General features: G+C 34.0%; 1 protein-coding gene across 5 annotated transcripts in view; it reads right to left on the bottom strand.

The window, feature by feature from the left end:
- LOC110025161 (SKP1-like protein 21) overlaps positions 1 to 23,828 on the bottom strand; it is a 44,559-nt gene that overhangs the window by 3,470 nt on the left and 17,261 nt on the right. For 4 of the 5 annotated variants that reach the window (XM_020725464.1, XM_020725468.1, XM_020725465.1 and 1 more), the window contains 2 exons: positions 20,620 to 20,723; positions 20,390 to 20,541 (listed from right to left, as the gene is read on the bottom strand). In XM_020725464.1, the coding sequence (XP_020581123.1) occupies positions 20,390 to 20,541; positions 20,620 to 20,723 (256 nt within the window). The remainder of the gene's footprint in view (positions 1 to 20,389; positions 20,542 to 20,619; positions 20,724 to 23,828) is intronic. The other variant, XM_020725467.1, reaches the window with a different exon arrangement.

Below are 23,828 nucleotides of genomic sequence, written 5' to 3'. Positions count from 1 at the left end.
AAGATACAAGCCTTACAAATATTTATTTCTTGGTAATTTATGATTGAATTTTTTTGTCTTGCCAGTTGGTCGTGTGAGAGGGCATAAGATATTATGGTTCATAGGAAGATAAATATCTTATATATTCAAAAAACTAAATGAGTTGAAGAAAATACTAAGAAGATTGATAAGTTAAGTTATAAAGTTTGGTATTCATGTAGAAAACGCATTAGAAATGATGGTGTAACTATAGATGATAGTTTTAAAAATAATATTGTAAAATTAATACAATTGAAGATAAAATTATAGCCCTAAAAATTATTATTGATACTAAGATTTTTAACGTTATAAGGGGTTATGCTCCTCAAGTAGGTTTAAATATAGATTTAAAAGAAAAATTTTAGAATGATTTAGAAGAAATAATACAAATGATATCTCTTGAAATAATAATTTTTATTGAAGGAGATTTAAATGGGTATATTGGTAGAATAGTAGAAAATTTTAGAAATATTCATAGTGACTACAATTTTGAAATAATTAATGAAAAAGGTAAAATCATATTGGATTTTAATTTAACTATGATTTTGTTATTTCTAATATTTTATTTAAGAAAAAAGATAAGCATATTATTACTTATAAGAATGGATCTAATAAATTACAAATTGATTATTTTCTTATGAGAAAAGATATCATCAAGAATGTAAAAATTGTAACGCAACTCCAAGGGAGGATTTAAGTACTCAACATTGATTATTAGTTCTAGATTTTAGGAAGAGTTGGAAGATAAAAAAATACAATGAAACATTCTCATAAAATTAGATGAAGGAACTTAAAAGCACAAATAAAATTATTTTTATGAGTAAATTTTAAAATTTTAAGATACGGGATGTTCATGAAGAAGCAAATTCTATGTGGGATAAAGTAACAAACACTATTAAACAAGTGGTAAAAGATGTGCTTAGAAAATCAAAAGAAAAATTTTTTATAAATAAAAATAGTTTGTGCTGCAATAATAATATGCAAGGAAAAATGAAATATAGGAAATTTCTTTATAAAATTAGTTCAAATGTAAAAGCTTAGAGAATTGAGAAAAATATAAGGTAATCCATAGGGAATCTAAGAGAATAATTCATGACGCTAAAAATTTTGTTTGTAGTGATTTTTGTAATAGATTAGATATTAAAGAGAGTAAAAAATATGTGTATAAACTAGCCAAACAAAGAGAAAGGAAAAGTAAAGATTTAACTCAAGTAAAGTGTATTAAAGATAAAATCAAAAAAGTATTTTTCTTAAAAAAAATATTCAAAATAGGTGGGCGACTTATTTTGATAAACTTTTTAAGGAAATTATAGAAAATACGATCGACCTTAGTGATCTTAATATCATTAATAATAATTAAATATTTCATTTTTAATGCCGCATTAGTAAAAAAGAAGTTGAGAAGGCTTTAAGAAAAATCAATGGTGGAAAGTCTGTAGGACCTTATCATATCCCAATTGAAATGGGGAAATATTTAGGAGATTTGGGTTTTTTGGCTTACTCAACTCTTTAATATTATTTTAAAAACTAAAAAGATGCCTAAGGAGTGGTGGAGGAGTATTTTGACCCCTACTTATAAGAATAAAGGGGACACACAAAAGTGTGCTAATTATAGAGGAATTAAGTTGATGTGTCATACTTTAAAATTATGGGATAGGGTAATTGAACATAGGTTAAAACCTAATACAAAAATTTCTCATAATCAGTTTGAGTTTATATCGAGCAGGTCTACTATGGAAGTCATATGTTTGATGAGAGGTTTGATGGAGAAGTACAAAGAGAATAAGAATGATTTTCGTATGATTTTTGTTGATTTTGAAAAAAATTACAATAAGGTTCCAAGAGAAGTCCTTTGAATAATTCTAGAGAAAAAGGGTGTTGGAATGACTTATGTTCAAGTCATTAAAGATATGTATACTAGAGTAGTTACTTGTGTTCGAACAGGAGGAGGATTGACCAAGTATTTTCCTATTTTTATGGTTTATATCAAGGATCGAATTTATGCTCACATTTTTTTTGTTTTAGTTATGGATGGTCTTACTGGACACTTACAAGAGGATGTACCTTGGTGTATGTTTTTTACTAATGATATCCTTTTCGTGGATAAAACGAGAGAAAAAACTTGAATTATGGATGTCTACCTTGAAGTCTAAAGGTCTTTGTTTGAATCGAACTAAAATTGAATACGTTGAATGTAATTTTAGTAGTAGTAGCTCTACTGATAGAAATGTAACTATGGGTGATCAAATTATTAAAATGTGTGAATGTTTTAGATATCTCGGGTCTATTGTTCAAAGTGATGGTGATATTGATGGGGATGTTATTAGTAGAATTCAAGTTGGTTGGTTGAAATGGAGAAATGCTTTGGGCCTATTGTGTGACAGAAAAGTATCGCTTATACTGAAAAGAAAATTTTATAAGATGGTGGTGTTTTGCAATGCTCTATGGCATTGAATGTTGGCCTTTAAAAAAGAAGCATAAAACTAAGTTAAGTGTTGCCGAGATGAGACTGATTAGGTGGATGAGTGGCTTCACACTTAGACACAAAACGTGAAATATATTTGTGATAGGGTTGGTGTAGCTCCAATGACAGACAAAATTAGAGTCGCCTTAGATAGTTTGATCACATTAAATGTTGACCGTCTGATGATCTGATTAGGAGAGTAGATGTTTTAGATTCAACTTAGGAAGGCTTAGAAAGATTTAGGCATATTGTATAAAAAATTATCTTAATTTATTAGAATTAAATGAAAATACGACACTAAACAGAAATCAATGGAGAAAAAGGATTCATATAGTCGACCCCACTTAGTGGGATAAAGGTTTTGTTGTTGTTGTTGGTGGTGGTGGTGGTGGTGGTGGTGGTGGTGGTGGTTTTCTTCATCTTCTCCTATCTGGTAATGTTTTAGCTGTCTTCTCGCCTCCTCTGTCGTTGTATGTTCTCTCAACACAGGGAGGCACTTTTCTTAAACTTGACAGCAGCTAATTTGACCCGCCTCTCTTTGGATGCCTCTTTGTATTCAAGATCCGCTCAACTACCTGTAGTCATTCAATAAATTCATCCAGATTCATGCCCCCACAAACTCGGGCACATCTACCCTGATCCAGTGAACTTGCTGCCCTCCAAAAGACATCTCTTATCGGAAAGTTTCCCTATGGGAGGGACACAGGTATCCCTCTTTAAACCTTCCCTGATATTGGATTCTAAAGCATCATAGCCTATCTTCTTCATCGCTGAAATTATCCCTATGGAAGGGACTCAGATCCTCTTCTCTCTCTCCCCTTCGACTCTCCATGTCTCAATCGTATGTAGCTTCTTTCTATGTCATCTCTTCAATCTCTGCAATTCTTTGATGGAGGCGATGAAGTTCTCGTTGTATCTCTTACGGGGTAGAATCAGACATATTTCTCCTTGGCGGCATGTTTGACGGTTGAGATCTGTGGAATAAAAGAAAAGGATGAACAAAGAAAAAATAGAAAAAAAAACAAAAGCAAAAAAATAAAAAATAAAAATGGTGTGGTGGATTGGGTAGAGGTGAATGGTAGAAACCCTAGAATGGGACTAGGCTTGGGCTAGCACTGATACCAAATGATACTGGAGTTAATCAAAACCACGACGCAAGACACAATTCTATTACTGATTTAAAACACGGTTACAATGAAGACTAAGAATAACGAAAGATAACACACAAATCCAAAGCACGAAACAAATGATTACAACTAACGACTTCATAAAGAAGACACAACACGCTTGATGAAGGAGTCCGGTGAGAGGAGGTTGGATTGGCGACTGCAGTGAAGGTTGGAGAGTTGGTGGGCAGTTGTGGAAGAAGTAGGACAGCAGATCATTATAGTAAAGACATCGAACCGCAGATGGAGAAAAGCAGGAACGTCGTCGGAGGCTAGATTGGCAGCTGCGATGAAGACCAAAGAGGTGGGGGATGCTATGAACAAAGTAGGACGGCAGATTAGCGACAGTATCGGCATCGAACAGCTGCTCTAGAGAAGTAGGGGCAGCGGGCAGGATGACTGAGAAGCAACTGGAAGAGATGAGAAGAGGCAGCGATAGTTGCGGTTTGTAAAGAAGCGGTGGTTGCAGCCTGTAGGGAAGCGGCAGTGGCGGCCTACAGGTAGGAATATGGAGAGTTGTGGTCTTGCTGGGAGGAGAAAAATTTGCGTATGTAAGACGTACGCAGCACTACGTACGATAGCAAATAAGAGGAGGCCGCTTATGCATTGGCGGTCCCACCTCTTGTAACCTATAAATGAAATAGGTGTTTTGTTGCGCGTGACCAGTCGACCTGGCCCGCGACGTTAACTCGATTGTAACCCCGCTGTACCCATGCAATACCTCCTGCGGTCGGCCTCCAGTAACGCGCTTGTAATTTCGTTGTAACCCAAGTGTAACTTTCCCCACTCATGCAGCGTATGATCTGAGTGTAACTTCCCTATAACCTCATCGCTGCGGAACCGATAGTATACCCTTCGTGTAACTCGATTGTAACTGCGATGTAACAGACTATTAAACTTGTCGCATTGGAACTGCGTGTGTAACCCTCATGGAACCGAGAGTATACCCTTCGTGTAACTGCGACGTGACGGACTATTAAGCTCGTCGCATTGGAGCCGCGCGTGTAACTTGAGTGTAATTGTGATGTACAAGATTAAAATTGGAGCGCACGCAAATCATGGTATTTAAGTAGCTACGGTTTACTGTTTTATTGGTCATATTCTCTATTTTTCGACATAATCTTCTCCGCCTGCGGCAGCTGGACCTGTTAAAGTTCAAGATAGACTACAGAAATACAAACTGTCATTTTATATACGAAGCGGAAGGAGAAGAAGAGAGTTATCCTGCCAAGAGAGAAGAAGTGGACGTTAAAGTGGAGGTGTGTTTAGAGATTTTTTTTTTTTTGGGAGGCATTGCTTCAGTTGTTATAATAATGTTGTTTGTTGTTAAGATCTTATTTTTAGGATCTAGCCGTATTTTTGGAGGTGTGTGTTTGTTGAGCTATGTTTGGGTGCATGGTTTTAAGGTTTTATAAAAAAATGAAGTAAATATCCTACATTAAACCCCAATAATCACAGCTCAAAAGCTAATAAAAAATAGTTAAGTTTTTGGAGGTGCATGTTTGTGGAGATGTATGGTTTTAGGGTTATTTGTTGAGCTGTGATTTTTAGGGTTTAATGTAAGATATTTAGCTTGACTGTTTTTCTAAAACTAATGAATCCTTATTATGGAAGAAACATATGAGGGTTTAGGGTTATTTTTTGAGTTGTTTATTGAGTTTAACATTTTATTCTCTTCTGTGCAGTTTGGTGAGAGTGAAGCTATCTGTACCGAGCAAAAAACAAACATATTACTTCAAACGATGGTCCACAAAGAGAAAGAAGCTTATGTAGTATATTGTGCTTACGTTCATCATATTAGATTTAGTGTTCGTAAAGAACACACTACGTTTTGGCCTAACTCCAGGAATATTAAGACGAATGATTTTGTATGTGAAAAAGCAGGTTTCAAGAAAAAGCTGAAGATCCCATAAACTGTTAAATACAAAAGAGCACACAAGAAGTGGTTGCCCTGCAATGATTCAATACGCAGTTGAAGAGGAAAGCAATTAGACAGTTAAAAATTTTATTGAATCTCATAACCACTCATTAGTGAACCCTGATGATAAGCACATGTTGCGTTCCAGCAGAAAGATAAATGAAATCAATACAGATGTGCTTAGATCGATGACACTATCAGGGATAAGACCTAAAGCCGCGTTTAACTTTCTAGCCAAAAATGGGATTTTGAAACTGATGAGTGGTGGGCTTATGAGTTTTTTTTTTAGCGAAAGGACATCCAAGCTTAATTATGACTGCTTTAGAGATGTCATTATTTTTTTATACGAGTTATATATTAAATAAATATACCTTATGATGTGCTCCTATTATTGATGTTAACCACAATTGACAGAATGTTCTCTTTGGAGTCGGATTCTTGTTAGAGGAGACGGTGGACTCGTTTAAATGACATTTTAAAATTTTTATCCGTATCATGGGTGATAACAATCCAATAACAATCTCTACTGATCAGGACCAGACAATGGGTAGAGTCATCGCAGAGATTTTGTCAAATACAAGACATAGATTATGTCAGTGGCACATATAAAAGAAATTGCCTATAAAAATTCAATCAGAGCGATAAATAAGATAGTCAGTGATCTTTTTTATAAATGTTTGAGCAAATGCGAGTCTGAAGAGGACTTTGATGATACATGGGAGGTGATGATTGAGACAGGTAATCTACAGGACAATGTGTGGTTAAATGAGATGTACAAGATTAGAAATAAGTGGTCTACGACAAACAAAAATATGAAATTTTAGACATAAGTGGTCTAAGGCTAGATGAGTCTGAAGCTGAGGACCCTTTTTTTCTCTCCCCCAAAAATATGAAATTTTAGGCCATGATAATGAAGTTATGAGACCCGACGACAAGCAATGTTTACAGCACTTAGCTAGCTATGTTTATGAATACAAAAGTAATATCAAGTATGTATACCACTCATTCAAATTCTTGTCAAGCATTGATTAAAATTGAAACCAAATTCTTTCCAAACATTCAATAAAAGTATAACCAAATTTTTTACAATCATTCAATAAAACTGCAAATAAATTCTTTACAACCATCCAATGGAACCCAAAATAGATTCTTTACAACCATTCAGAAGCATTCAATTAATCTGTAACTATAATCCAGACAACCATCGGAGCAGTTACAGAGATGGGTCATTTCAGAAGGTTAACATCAGCACCAAACTCTCGTAGATGGTTGAAAAAAATTGTCCAGAGTTTCATAACAAGTCAGCTTATCAGCTCTACAATCATATATACCCAAAAGAAATAAATAAAAACGAAAAAAAAATTTCCATAAACAGTCAGCCTTCATAAGGATTGAAATATTAAGACATGTATATATCTTAAGTAAAAAAAATAAGAGTAAAACATCAAGTATCTAAACTATTATGAGATGTTGATCAAATATCACAAAGAAATGTCTTTTTTTTTATTGCTCTTGCATTTATCTCTTTTTATGGCTCTTAAATAAAATAAATCAAGTTTAAATAAGTGAAATAAAAAAATTATGAAAAAACAATGTCAAAATGCTAAATTTATAATGATAAAGTAAAATGAGTGAATATGAATAAATCAATCAGCTTAAATCGAAGCATACATGAAACAAAGAAATATTACAAAATAATAAATGTTTAACAAAGTGTCAAATTCAAACTGAAAAGCCTATTTGGACTTCGTGCTTTTTCCTATGTCCTGATGCTTTCCAACTAAAACTCTCTCTCTAAAAAATAAACATCTTGACCGACCGCCATACCATACATAAAATATGTTGAATTCTGTAAGAATTCACAAAACTAGATGAAACAGGTGAAAACTATAATGAATGAATAAATGTAAATATAACAATTACAATATAATTACGAGATTTAAATGAGTTGGGGAACATTTGAGAAACATTTGACTTCAAAATCTAGATATCTCATGTGTTGAGGCCCGTTCGGTGGCATTTTCAATAAAAAACCTGCATGACATTTCAGACAATCGTAAGAACAATTCTGGAAGAGAGATATTAGATCGCTAAAAAGTTAAAGATGACAAATACTTATTAACATAAATCTGTAATTATTTCAAAAAAATTATGTTTGTGGCAATGCGAATTTATAAATCTCGCATCTTATTTCTACTATAAAATAATGACATAGATTTTTGTGATTCCAAATAGTTTTTCCAATCGGCTCTATTCTTTTGTACTAGTGTTTCCATATATTTACAGATAACGACACAACAGTTAAAATTATTGCTCTGCACCGGAATGTCTCTGACCATTATAACATATCATTTACTCAGATCAACATGGAACGCTTCCCCGACATCCCTTAAAAAATGTTTAAGTTGCATATTTAAATGTATAAATGAATGAACAATAGCATATGACAATGCATAAATCAATAAACATTGCCTACTTACAATGGCGTCTGTAATATGCAAAAGCATTCTGTAGGATAAGGAGTCATATAATCTCCATTTGTGTTCTTTCATTGCCCCAACTAGCAGTGTCCAATACTTATTATTGATTATAGGTAGCTGAAGTAACTTTACATTCTCAGTAGTATCCTTCGAAATGTGTTGAACAAACCCTTTAACATTATCTACTTTTTACAGCTGCATAAAAAGAAACATATCACATAAGAACAAATGGTCATGTTAGATGTATTTAGGTGCACTCTAGGACACGTGAATTTCAAAATTTACCCAGTGGCATGGAGACATATAAGCACGATCTATATAGTTGTGGTGCGTTGCATCTCTTATTTTCCATCAACATAGCAAAATAATAGAGTTTTTCATTTTCTAACCAACTGTTCATAAGAAATTCATCAAGATAACGTCGAGTTAACGACACATGTCTCATATTAATTACTAAGTTCATTCTGCATTTCAAATATATAATTTCTACCGCAAATAAATACAAAACTAAAATAGAAAACCAATAAAAAAATATGGTACACTAACAAGACAGTGAATTTGTTACTACAGAGATCGATTGTTTCCCGTAAATAATCTAAAATTTATTGTCTAGCGGGAAAATCGACAACCACTGCTGCTGGACAGACCTATAAGACAAGCAATTAACATTATATAGTGGGAATATTAAAGTTCGAAGTGTGTACACTTCAAGAAAACATTTTATACTTTATCAGGGTAGTCATCATCAACATATTGTCTGTCCACTTAGTCCTGATCTTCCTCTTTATCTCCAAATTCAGCCGCTTTTTTGATAAATTGTGTTTGATAAACTTCTTTTGTTTCCTTAATATGTACAGTTGGTGGATCAGAACTAATATCGTCAGTTATAATTTGTTATACGACTGTCGATTCCCCCTTATCTACATCTTCAAGCTCTTCTTTATTTGATGGTGGTTGATCAACATGATATGTTTCCCCTTTATTTACTGCTCCAACATGTTAATTATTGGATGTTGTTAATTGAATTAGTAAACAATAATTTTATTGGATGATGCTTTGGTGCAGGCTTCACCCTCTTTAGCCTCTTCAGAGCCGCCTCCTGTGTTGGTTTTTTCCTCTTCTCTCATTCAAAAATCATAAATAGGGAAACTGAAAAGCATTTTTCTTCTACCCTCGTTTGTCTTAATTCTTTGAATTAAGCTTCTTAGTGAGAACTCTTTAACTCATTTTCTTGGAAATTCCCCACCTGTTTATTTTATTGTTTTCTATAATATTTTTAATTCACATTTTAACTCTGTCATTGTATTTTCTAAATTTGTCAGACGAGTATAAACTGAGCCTTGAAAGTCCAAGAACAATTTAAAATGATTTTTATGTAATTCATGTATTTCTTCAAAACCAATACGAGTGTTAGTATGTGGATATGTATCATCATGTATTGGTTGGGGACCGATATGATAAGGAACTATAGCAGCAACCTCAACGAACGTGGACGAATGTGGTCGGAATTGAGTCTCCCGTTGTTGGAGATGCTTCACAGGACTGGATGGTTCTCCAAGTGGAGGGTCAAGTAAACGATGTTCGCTATTTTTTATTTCAAGAAAATAATAATAAACCTGCAAGACATTACATATAATTAAAGTCAATCAAAGTATTACGTGAGCATAATAACACTTTGTAGGGATTAAATAAATAAATAACTCACCTAGACAGATCTGAGCCTCTAAAAAGCTAGTTGAATCTTTATAGTATTTCACATCACATTTACTAACCACCTCAACATTCGAGGTCTAGCCTCAGACACTACTGGGAGAACCAAGGACTCATGCTCATAAAACAAGAGCTGCGTTAAACATGATAAAATAATTCATTGTTGTGCTTAAAATTAAGAAATGAACTTTTAAGAGTTATGTGCAGTACACAAATCGTTAGAATGAAGACAAAACCAGTAATGTCTCCCAATGGCTGATCCTTATTTTCATGACACAGACATTCAGTTACTCAGTCAGAAATCCACATACTGTAGTTGGCCAATTATATGTTGTAAAAGTTTCTACATCCTCACAAATAACAGACAACTCTTTCGACACTCTAAAGTTGTTTGAAGGAAAAAGTAAATTGAGATTACAAACTTGATTAATAATTGCAGAACGTTATGAGAGTACACCCCTGGTGAAAATTTGAGTAGTGCAGTTTTTATTTGTCTCCCATTCATACTACCAGGCGGGGCATTACTCCAGCATGCAGGTAACCCTCTATTGAGCATGCCTATTAGGAGTGAAATTTTGTCTGAATCAAATTTGAGTTTTTTCCCTCCCAAGTTCAATGTCATTCGATCAATATCTGAACAGTTTATTATGTGCATTGTCAAAATATGATCCTGAGAGTACGTAGGGAGTTCAAAAAACTGAGTCAAACTCATGGCTTCCAATTTATTTCATGTGTCATCGTCGACTGATGGTCGAACCTTATCGAGAACTTCTCGTTCTACAGATAAACGTCATCTACAATTCATTGATTTTGCACTCAAAAACCTAAAAGAATACAATAGAATAGTTTAAGATCAAATAAAAATCTGAATGCCGACAAACATAGTGAATTTAAAAAAAATTCAACATTAACTTTTCAGTAAAATAAATTTAACTGCAACATTTAATTTAACTGCAACATTTAAGAAAGAAAGCATGATAATCTTTTTTGACAAATAGGGTGAATTTCAACACTTCTAATTTGAGAAACAGTAAGTCTTTATTTAAAATTAATTTAGCACAACAAATATGGTGAATTAAATAATTCTATTTTGATAATTTGCATTCCGACAGATAAACTATCTAAAAGGTCTTCCAAAACCACAAATTGTTCTTTTTTATAAAGAGTTTATAATGTATTAAAAGTAACATGTAATGTGTTCACAAAGTTCTTTATGACCACATGATAACACCATAATCAAGTTTCAATGATTGAAAAGCAAAACCTAAAAAACTATTTTGGAGTTGTTTAATAGATTCATTGTTCTCCTTATGGTCGCTCTTCACCATTTGTTTTGTCTGCTCGCATTCTGGCTAATCAGCCTCTCTCAAATCCGCAATATCAGCCTCTCCCAACCCAATCTTCGTAGTCTTTGTGATGCCCTTATCTTCCATTTTAATCTTCCTTCACAAAACAATCTGAAACTCTGGTGTCGTAACTTTGAAAAGGAATACGAGGAAGATAACCCTAGTGACAAGCGAATCCCTGTTTTTCGAAAATAATTTTTTACTGTCAGGCTTCCAATTTTCACCACGGGTTAATGGGTTATAAGACAGAAAAGTTTGCGTGCGTAAGACATACGCAGTGCTGCGTACGATAGCCAATAGGAGGAGATCATGTATGCATCGGGGTCCCATCGCTTGTAACTTATAAAAGAAATAGGTGTTTTGCCGCAGATGACCCGTCAATCCGGCCAGTGGCGGTAACTCGATTGTAACCCCGTTGTACCCATGCAATACCTCTCGCGGTCGGCCTCTAGTAACGCGTTTGTAATCCCGTTGTAACCCATGTATAACATTCCCCACTCAGACAGTGGTACCGCGCGTATAACCTGAGTGTAACTTCCTTATAACTTCGTCGTCGCGGAACCGAGAGTATACCCTTCGTGTAACTCAATTGTAGCTGCGATGTTACGGACTATTAAGTCTGTCGCCGCGGAACCGCGCGTGTAACCCTCATGTAACCCCTTAATTATCTAGTAACATTTGTATATCCTCCGTAATAGTGTCTTAAAACTCATTAAACCATGGTAAAAAATTGAAAGTCATACAATAAGAATCATTTTCGAAAAACAGGGATTCGCCCGCTGCTATGGTTCTCTTCCTCGTCTTGCTTTTCAATGTTACGGCACCAGGGTTTCGGATTGCTTTTGTGAAAAAAGATTAAAATGGAAGATAAGGACATCGCAGAGGCTATGAAAACCAGGTTGGAAGAGGCAAGTGTTGCAGATTTGGGAGAGATTGATAAGCCAGAATGCGAGGAGACAAAACAAATAGTGAAAAGCGGCCGTAAGGAGTCTAAGAAAGAGGACAGTGAATCTATTAAGCAGCCCCAAGTCGTTCCTATGTATTTTTAAGTTTTGCTTTCTAATCCATGAAGCTTGGTTATGGTGTTATCATGTGATCATAAAGAACTTTTTTAACACATTACATACACTTTTAATACATTATAAACCCCTTGCCAAAAAGAACAATTTGTGGTTTAGGAATGCATTTTAGATAGATTATCTGTTGGAATGCAAATTGTCAAAATAGAACTATTTAATTCACCAAATTTGTCGTATTAAATTAATTTTAAATAAAGAATTATTGTTTCTCAAAGTAGAAGTGTTAAAATTCATCACATTTGTCAACAAATATCATCATGCATTCCTAAATAATGCAATAAAATTTATTTTACTAAAACGTTAATGTTAAATTTTTTTTAAATTCAACATGTTTGTCGTCATTCTAATTTTTATTTGATCTTAAACTATTCTGTTGTATTCTTGTAGTGTTTTTAGCGCAAAATCAATGAATTGCAGATGTCGTCTATCTGCAGTACGAGAAGTTCTCGATAAGATGTGACAATCAGTCGAAGAGAACACATGAAATAAATTGGAAGCCATGAGTTTGACTCTGTTTTTTGAACTCCCTCCATACCCTCAGGATCATATTCTGGCAATGCACATAATAAATTGTTAGGATATTAATTGCATGACATTCAACTTAGAGGGAAAGGAGCTCAAATTTGATTAAAACGAAGTTACACTCCTGATAGACATGTTAATAGAGGGTTACCTGCATGCTGAGTAATGTTACGTCTAGTAGTATGGATGCGAGACAAATAAAGACCGTGCAACTCAACTTTTCATCAGGGGTGTCCTCTCAAAACCTTTTGCAACTATTAATCAAGTTTTTAATTTGAAATTACTTTTTCCTTCAAGCAACTTTAGAGTGTCGAAAGAGTTCTCTTATATTTGCGATGATGTAAAAACTTTTACAGCATATAATTGGTCAGCTACAGTATGTGGAATTCTGACCGAGCACCTAAATGTCTGTGCCACGAAAATAAGGAAGGACCGGCCATTGTGAGACATTAATGATTTTGCCTTCCTTCTAACGGTTTGTGCACTGCAAATAATTCTTAAAAGCTCATTTCTTAATTTTAAACACAACAATGAATTATTTTATAATATTTCACGCAGCTCTGGTTTTATGAGCACGCGTCTTTGGTCCTCTCAGCAATGTCTGAGGCTAGACCACGAATGTTGAAGTGGCCAGTAAATGTAAGATGGAATATTGTAAAGATCATACTAGTCTTTAAGAGGCTCAGATCTGCCGAGGTGAGGTATTTATTTCTTTAAACCTTAGAAAGTATTATTATGATCACGTGATACTTTGATCAACTTTGATTATATGTAATGTCTTGCAGGTTTATGATTATTTCCTTGAAATAAAAGACAATGAACATCATTTAGTTAGTCCTCCACTTGAAGAACCATCTAGTCCTGGAAAGCATCTCCGACAACAAAAGACTCGATGCCGACCACATTCGCCCACGTTCGTTGAGGTTGCTGTTATGGTGCCTTATCATATCGGTTCCCAACTAACACATGGTGACACATATCCACATACTAGCTCTCATATTGATTTTGAATAAATACATGAATTACTTAAAGATCATCATAAATTATTCTTGGACTTTCAAAACTTAGTTTATACTCGACTGACAAATTTAAAAAATATAATGACAGAGTTAAAATGTGAAGTAAAAGAATTACAGAAAACAATAAAACAACCAGGTGGAAAATTTCCAAGAAAATGGGTTAAAGAGTTTCCACTAAGAAGCGAAATTCAAAGGATTAAGATAAGAGAGGGTAGAAGAAAAAGGCTTCTCAGTTTCCCATTTATGATTTTTGAACGGAAGAAGAAAAAAACCAACACAAGAGGCGGCTGATGAGGCTGAAGAGGCTGAAGAGGTTGAAGCTTGCACCAAAGCATCATCCAATAAAATTCTTGTTTACTATTCAATTAACAATATCCAATAATTAACAGGTTAAAGCTGTAAATAAAGGGGAAGCAGACCAAGTTGATCAACCACCATCAAATAAAGAAGAGCTTGAGGATGTAGATAAGGGAGAATTGACAGTTGTACAGCAAACTATAACTGACGACATTAGTTCTGATTCATCAACTGTATATATTAAGGAAACAGAAGAAGTTCATCAAACACAATTTCTCAAAAATAAAGAGGAAGATCAGGACCAAGTGGAAAGGCAATATGCTGATGATGACTACTCTGATTAGGTATATAAAATGTTTTCTTGAAGTGTTCACACTCCGAACTTGAATATTCCCACTATATAATGTTAGTTGTTTGTATTATAGGTCTGTTCAACAGCACTGGTGGTCGATTTTCCTGTTGTATCAAATTCACTGACTTGTTATTTTACCATATTTTTTTATTGATTTTTTGTTTTACTTTTGTATTTAATTGCGGTAAAAATTATATACTTAAAATTCAGTGGTGACTTAGTAATTAATATGGAAAACGCGTCGTTAACTCGACGTTATCTTGATGAATTTCATGTGAACGGTTGGTTAGGAAACGAACAAGTCGATTGTTTTGCTATGTTGATGAAAAATAAAAGATATAACGCACCACAGCTATATAGATCGTACTTATATGTCTCCATGTCACTGGGTAAATTTTAAAATTCACTTGTCATAGACTGCACCTAAATACATTTAACATGATCATTTATTTTCATGTGATATATTTCTTTTTATGTAGTTGTACAAAGTAGACAATGTTAAAAAGTTAGTTCAGCACATTACGAAGGATATTAATGAGAATGTAGAGTTACTTTTGCTATCAATAAACAATAATCAGCATTGGACACTGAGAGTTTGGGCAATAAAAGAGCACAAATGGAGATTATATGATTCATTACCCAACAGAATGCATTTGCATACCACCGGCGTCATTATAAATAGGCAATGAAACAGTACAAATGGAGATTATATGATTTCTTACCCAACAGAATGCATTTGCATACCACCGACGCCATTAAAAGTAGACAATGTTTTTTGTTTTATGCAGTATGTTATGTTATTGTTCATTCATTTCTACATTTGAATGTACAGATTAAACATTTTATAAGGGATGTCGGGGAAGCGTTCCAGGCTGATCTGAGTAAATGGCAAGTTGTAATGGTGAGAGACATTCTGGTGCTGAGCAATAGTTTTGGCTGTGGTGTCGTTGTCTGTAAATATATAGAAACACTAACACAGGAAAATAGAGCTTATTGGAAAGACTATTTGGAATGGCAGAAATTTATGTCATTATTTAGAGCAGAAATAGAATACGAGATTTGTAAATTCACATTGTCACGAACATAGTTCTTTTGGAATGATTACAGGTTTATGTTAATAAGCATTTATCATCTTTAACTTTTTAGACATCTAATATCTCCCTTTCAAAATTGCTCCTACAACTGCATGAAATGTCATGCAGATTTTTTATTGAGAATGTCACGTAACGGGTCTCAACACAAGAGATGTATAGATGTTGAAGCCAAATGTTTCTCAAATGTCCCCCCACTTATTTAAATCTCATAATTAAATTGCAATTGTTATGTTGGCATTTATTCATTCATTATAGTTTTCACCTGTTTTATCTAATTTTGTGAATTCTTATAAAAAATAAACATATTTTATGGATGGTATGACAGTAGATCAAGTGGTTTGTTTTTTAGAGGGAAAGTTTTGGTTGGAAAGCGTCAGGACATGGGAAAAAGCATGAAGTCCAAATACGTTTTTCTGTTTGAATCTAGAATTTTGTTAAACATTTACTATTTTGTAATGTTTCTTTGTTTCATGTATGTTTCGGTTTAACCTGATTGATTTCTTCTTATTCACTCATTTTCATTTATCCTTCTACATTTAGCATTTAGAAATTGTTATTTCATATTTTTTTTATTTCACTTATTTAAACTTGATTTATTTTATGTAGGAGTCATAAAAAGAGATAAATGCAAGAGTCATAAAAAAAAGATATTTCTTTGTGATATTTGATCAGTAGCTATAACATCTTCTGACGGTTTAGATACTTGATGTTTTACTCTTATTTTTTTTTACTTAAGATATATACATTACTTGATATTTCAACACTTATCTGGCTCCTTATGAAACTCTTTTTTTTGCTTTGATTTATTTTTTTTGGTATAATATGATTGCAGAGCTGATATGCTGGCTCCTTATGAAACTCTAGAGAGTTTTTCCCGCTGCCTACGGGAGCTTGGTCCTAATGTTAACTTCTAAAATGATCCATCTCTGTAACTGCTCCAATTGTTGTCTGGATTTTGGTTGCATATTAACTAAATGCTTTTGAATGGTTGTAAAGAATGTATTTTGGGTTCCATTGGATGGTTGTAAAGAACTTGGTTCTACTTTAATTGAATGCTTGGAAAGAATTTGGTTTCAATTTTAATTAATGTTTGGCAAGAATTTGAATGAGTGGTATACATGTTTGATATTACTTTTGTATTCATAAACATAGCTAGCTAAGTGTAGCTAGCTAAGTGTTGTAAACATTGCTTGTCGTCGGGCCTCATAACTTCATTATCATCGCCTAAAATTTCATTTTTTTTTTAGTGAGAAAAAAAGAGTTGTCAACTTCAGACTCATATAGCCGTAACCACTTATGTCTAAAATTTCATATTTTTGCTTGTCGTGGACCACTTATGTGTAATCTTGTACATCTCATTTACCTGTTTCAATCATCACATCCCGTGTATCATCAAAATTCTCTTCAGACTCGCATTTGCTTAAACATTTATAAAAAAAACACTGACTATCTTATTCACCACCCCGCATTAAACCTTTGAAGGCAATTTCTTGTATATGTGTCACAGACAATGTAAATGTCGTGTATTTAATAAAATCTCTGTTATGGCTCTGCTCATTGTCTAATCATGATCCGTGTATATTGTTATTGGATGATTATCACATATGATACGAATAAAAGTTTTAAAAGTCTACCGTCTACTCTAACAAGAATCCGACTCCAAAGAGAACATTCTATCAATTGTGGTTAAAACCAACAATAAGAGCACAACATAAGTTATATTTATTTAATTTATAGCTCGTATCAAAAATAATGACATCTTCAAAACAGTCATAATCAAGTTTGGATGTCTCGTCATTTCAAAAAAAAAATTCATTAGCCTACCACTCTCGTCAATTTCAAAATCTCATTCAAACATGTTATCCTCAGCACGTCTCTCTGCGAACAACTGCAGTAAAACATTGGCATCACCATTTTCAATTTTACATATCTTCTCTTTTTGAATGAAATTGAAAGCATCTCTCTTTGTACATTTCAGGTTCTCTACACCCCTAACTTCTTTGGCTAGAAAGTTAAACACGTCTTTAAGTCTTATCCATGACAGTGTCATCGATCTAAGCACATCTGCATTGACTTCACCTATCTTTCTGTTGGAAAGCAACAGATGCTTATCATCAGGGTTCGTTACTGAGTGGTTATGAGATTCAATAATTTTTTTAACTGTCCAATTGCCTTCCTCATCAACTGCGTATCGAATCATTGCAGGGCAACCACTTCTTGTGTCCACTTCTTCTCTCTTGGCAGGATAACTCTCTTCTTTTCCTTCCGCTTCATACATAAAATGAGAGTTTGTGTTTTTGTAATCTATCTTGAACTTCAACATGTTCAGGTGCCGCTGCAATGGTGTCGGAAAATAGAGAATATGACCAATAAAACAGTAGACCTTAGCTGCTTAAATACAATGATTCGCGCGCGCTCCAATTTTTAATCTTGTACATCGCAATTACACTCAGGTTACACGCGCGGTTCCAATGCGACGAGCTTAATAGTCTGTCACATCACAGTTACACGAAGGGTATACTCTCGGTTCCATGAGGGTTACACGCGCGGCTCCAATGCGACAGGCTTAATTGTCTGTTACATCGCAGTTACAATTGAGTTACACGAAGGGTATATTCTTGATTTCGCGGCGACGAGGTTAAAGGGAAGTTATATTCAGGTTATACGCGCGATACCGCTGCCTGAGTGGGGAATGTTATACATGGGTTACAACAGAATTACAAACGCGTTACTGGAGGCCGACCGCGGGAGGTATTGCATGGGTACAGCGGGGTTACAATCGAGTTACCGTCGCGGGTTGGGGTCACGCTTGGCAAAACACCTATTTCTTTTATAAGTCACAAGCGGTGGGACCGCCGATGCATACGTGGCCTCCTATTGGCTATCGTACGCAAATTTTTCTCTGCTGGGAGGAGGTTGGCAGCATTTTGGAGGGAGAACAGCAGCCAGCTGTTGTCAGGGAAGAGGTGTGGAGGCCTACTGTACGGTTCAAAAGCGGGGGGACAGTAGCAGGAAGAGTGGAAGGATAGATAAATATCTCATCAATGTCGAACTACATCCGGACGTGTGGAGAAGATCACCGCTTAGGACAAGAGACAGTCAGAGCACTACCTCAACGTCAGAGACAGCCCTCAAAGTGGAAAATACCAAGGCTAAAACTTGATTTCATATGTCCAAAACAAAACCCCTAACTTCAAACACATCATCTCCTATTTATAAAGAGATTTCACATATTTTAGGAAACGTTTAAAATAAGACGAAGAATATAATTCAGATTTTAGGAAAGGTTTTTTAAAATAAGAAAGGAGAATAAAATCAGATTTTAGATTTTAGGAAAAACTTTTAAAATAAGAAAGGAGAATTAAATCAGATCTTAGAATTTAGGTAAGGATTTAAATTAGAAAAACCCTATGGAGGAAAGTAAGAAAAGGAAGGGAAAGAAAGAGCAAAGAAGGGAAAAAGGAAGGGAGGGAGGAGAGAGGACGGAGGAGGGAGGAGGGAGGAGGGGGGGGGAACCCCCCCTTCTCGTGAGGACCAGCTGGTCCTCCCCCAAGCCTCACGTCAGATACTCAAACAGCTGATTGATCAAAATCCATCATCTATACATGATGACGAAAATCAAATAGTGACCATTAGTGTCATGGGCTGCAGAGGTGCACCTTTTAAATAAAATACCATACCATGTCATGCTTCATGGGTATCTCTTAAGGAGCCACAAAAGTTGCACAAAGAAATACTAAAGGATTTTCAGCACTGATGTTAATGAGAACCAAATTACGCTAAAGAGAACTGCAGAGCTCTGGTATATTAGTTTACAAAATTGTAAGCATGTTGTGCTAAATCAGTTTTTTCAAGTTTTACATCTAATTTAAGTAGATCACGAAGTTCTATTTTAACAATTAACTTAGTTATAAATGAGCATCAATTTTATAATATAATCACTTTCTTCATAAGAAAAGTTCATATCGCCTATATGATAAGACAAATCATATGGCACAATCAAAGTAAAAAAATTGAGCTTTTAATTCAAAACAGGATGTGGTAAGATGAGCACCCAGACCCTAACTTTAAGTTAGGCCCAACAAAAAAAATCATGGAAATTCATTCACCCTATTGCCAAACTCAAGTCTTTAAATGTGAACCCTAGAATATGTTACATCTAGTGCATTGTACAACAAGTCCATAAGGTGCATTCCAAAGAACTTTATGATCTAAATCGGGATAAAGCACCAAAAAGAATTAATTTCATATAATATTTTGTTATCTTTTAGCTATTTTGTACTACTTTGGGATGAGGTATGCATGCTCAAATGAGAGTTGACTAATAAATTCATCTCTTCATCTCCTTACAATCCTCCCTTCAAATTTTCTTTATGTACAGATTGGAAGTGTAATCAAATTATGTACAGATTGAAAATGTGATTAAATTAAGCCAGCCAAGCTACAATTTTAGTTTTGAACAGAAAATTTGAATCTAAAATGTTTCACGTGCTGTATAAAATTATCATGATTAATTTCTCTTGCGATTATGATGCATAGAAATGATATGGGATGCTCAACATGAGATAAGGCAATTCTTAAAAAATATAGGATATGGATACAACTAAGACAATGACACTCCTACATGCATACCATATTACCCTGAGTTTTCAAGAGTGTAAATGCAACCTACTTCGAAGATATTCTATTGTTGTTTCACAAAAATTGAATCTCTTTCCATTTCTTACCATTCCTCATTGACAATAAATAAATATTTGTGTTGCATAGAGCACTACTATGCAGAGTTCGCATTCCTTTTACAGCTTCATTAGTGTGATCTTCAACACAAATACAGAATTTCAAGGCATACAAGCAGAACACTACAGAAGAAACATTTCAATAGAAAAGCAGCAAAGAAACAAAGGTAAAATCAAAGCACGCTCACCTGTCAAGTTCTTCCTTCATTGCAGGATCTAGGTCATCATCAACATAATCATCATCAAACTCAAGTTTCCCTGAGAAAAGAGCTTCAGAAACTTCCTGTATTTCTGAGTTTTCGCCAGACTCAAGGAATCCCATAGAATGACTTGTTGATTCCTAAAGTAAATAGTGCAAGTAAGAAGTAGCTTAAATATTTGTTGAGTAAATTATCACAAAGTTTGAGATATTCACAACCACCTGCTGTTTATTATTAAATCCATCTGTAGAAGACTCTTCTGATAAATCTCTTCTTCTCCTGTTCTTCTTTTTATTTTTAGCAGACCTGATAAACTTTGAATCTGTTGAAAAGCACATTAAAATAAGAAACAAAAAAAATATGGAATTTGTGCTCTATGGATTTTTTTTAGAATGTAGTCGCACTACATAAGCATTTGGTATGACAAATTAAGAGATTGGTTAATATCTGAGGAGCAAGGTTCTGCAAATAAATTTTGGATGTATAAAATAATTCCAGCGAGAAATAAAACTTGAAATGAAAGTATAGCCATAGCTAAGGATAAACCTCTTAAATTCATATTGTGTTTCAGGTATAAAGGAAGATATTAGAAAAACACATACTAAAAGAACTAATTAAATAAGAAAAACCGCATAATTTACCAAAAAGGTAATATACAGCATAGAACAAACCAGATGTGTAGCATTTGATAACTAGCATTGTTATTTGTTATAATGATTTACACGGATCATAAAGATTTATTGGACCATTCTGGAACGCATCAATGCAGGCTACATGCCTTGATGTTTATTATCTTGCTTCCACACAAACCTAAATTCAACCAAGTTAACTTTATCCTACTAGATAAACATACACTCAAATAAAGACGCTCGAAAATGAACCTTCTCAAAAATTCATCAATCCAAATATTTATATATTCTTAAATATAACTCCCATTTTAGCTCTATTTATTCTTTCATCTATTTCTTGCAAGACTTACGGAGTGAAGGGCATTCCTAGGTAAACAAATTCTGTGGATTTTCTATCCATGAAAATTTGACACGGAATCTCACTTAAAACTCTCTCATCTCATTCATCATCTTTGAGGGAGGTCGGGGCGTAAACTTCTAGAGCCCACAAATACTCCAAAGAGGTTCTCCATTTAAACTATAAAAGATTAGCTCAAAATCCATATCATTATTCGTATCGTCATTCTTATGATTTACAATCCAAAATGCTTAAATATACTTCACCTAAAAGTATCATTTTATCTCATGAAAATATTGATTGATAATTGTTAACATCATACACACTAAAATTACACTAAGTGTTTTGATACCCATATCCCCTGAAAATTTTCTTCATTATACTCATGATAATATTGATTGCTAATTGTTAACATCATACCTTAAAAACATCTTCATTATATCCACTAAATTTTTAGAGCCCACAAATACTCCAAAGAACTTCTCTATTTATACTATAGAACATCAGCTCAAAAACTTATATCATTATTCACATCCTCATTGTTATGATTAATAATCCAAAATGCTTAAATATGCTTCACCTAGAGGTATCATTTTATCTCATGATAATATTGATTGCCAACTAAAATTGCATAGCCTAAGTGTTTTGATTAGTAAATCTAAACCTATATCCACTAAAAATTTTCCTCGTTACTCGATTTGTTTTATTTTAAGGAATGTGTCACCAATTAAAACCATGTCACTTCAGAGAAGCATGCTAAAGCATCTCATTTTGAATATCGTTTATTAACATCATAAACATTACCAAAAAGATAGACTCAATACTATTTTTGATGTAATTCTATTATAAGTGAAAATCTTTTTAATCGCTACACAAATACTTTTAATACTAGTCAGTGCTACATTGTACCAATCTTTAATAATTTCAGCATAGCTTTGGCACAAGCATGTATTTTAATGCATGCAAAATCAATTCTCATGGACTCAATCATGTCCTATCAAGATCAAGAAAAACTATAGAAAGATAATTTCTGGCTCTCTAGTTATCCATTAATTAGATTAATACAAAAATATTTTTACAGTAGATCCCTCACATGAAACCAAATTAGTCTCAAAAATTAATTTAAACATTTTAAGCAAATAATTTATTACTATCTCCCCTAATTTCATTACTCCTAAGTTTGAGTTACCAACAGTAGACACAATTTTGAATATCTCATTTATTCTTAAATATTGATATCAAATTATTTCTTTCTCCAATCATTTGGTATCCTATTAGTCTTTAAAAATTATGTTCAAAAGATTTATTAACCAAACCTCTACAATGCCCCAAAGCCTTACAAATCTCAATAGGTATCTTATCTGAAATTAAAGCCTTACCTTCATGTATCTTCTTCAGCAATGAAAATTATTGATATCAATGGACTATAGAAGTAAATCTTCTCATTATGTGTTCTGATATTGAAATGAATATCAATAACACAATCAATTATTTAAGGCATTAAAAGTAAAAGAAATACGCATGTTAAACTCGCCTGACAAAATGGCAAATGACCACAAGTTAATTGAGTGATTTGTTTTCATTGTGTCGGCACTATTTTTTGTGTGGGGTTTGCCCGTAGGAAGCTGTCGGTCATCGGAATTGAAATCTCGTTGTCCGCTTCGGAAGGACGTTTTTTTTTTTTTAAATTTTAGTTTTGAAAAAGATGAAGTCAAACTGACCCCATAATTTTCATAGTTTAAATGAAAGAGCACTACCTCAAACCCTGTATCTATCCCGAAGGATGAACACAAGAATTGAGGGTGAGGCTCGATCAAATAAACTAAAGAAAGTTATGACATCCGTTTGGTCTGCGAAACCAATGTATTGGCCGACAAATTCCTCTATTTAATATAAGGAATTAAATAGAGTTTATATTATGCTGGGTTCGGAGAAAGCTTCCTATAAGGGCAAGCCCCTATAGTTAATTACATCTTAGATAACTGAAGTTACCTAAGAATACTCTCGATAAAAATCAAGAAAAATTATCTTCAAGGAAGTTCAAATGGTAAGGACATCTCAAAGATATCGGACTAAGAAGTGTGAAAGGGGATTCGTTCAAATTTTGGAACATTTTGTTTTGGAGTCCAAAGGAGGAAACACTAGAGGATGTCACTGATTCGAAGGAGAACTTCGATGACTTCCTAAGCTATCCTGTTATTTGGCTTCAATTTAGGAGAAACCATTTAGAGGTTTTATCCTACAATTTTTTATTTATTAGGATTTACATTTGTGTGAAGCAATCAGCACAAATAACCTTGAAGATGTGAGGATTTAAGTCATAACAAATGACAACCTCGGAATCCTAAGGCGAGTTAGAGCTTAGATTGTACAACAGGATTGTACAAATGCCTAAAAGATGTGTTTGACGATTTATGTTGTACTAGGCAAACAACCTCGATATCCTATGGCTTTGTTGTTT

Source organism: Phalaenopsis equestris, unplaced genomic scaffold (genome assembly GCF_001263595.1).
Source record: "Phalaenopsis equestris unplaced genomic scaffold, ASM126359v1 Scaffold000291, whole genome shotgun sequence".
In the NCBI taxonomy this organism is placed as follows: domain Eukaryota; kingdom Viridiplantae; phylum Streptophyta; class Magnoliopsida; order Asparagales; family Orchidaceae; genus Phalaenopsis; species Phalaenopsis equestris.
The sequence above is the reverse complement of the archived record's forward strand: the minus strand, read 5'-3'. Positions and strand labels throughout refer to the sequence as shown.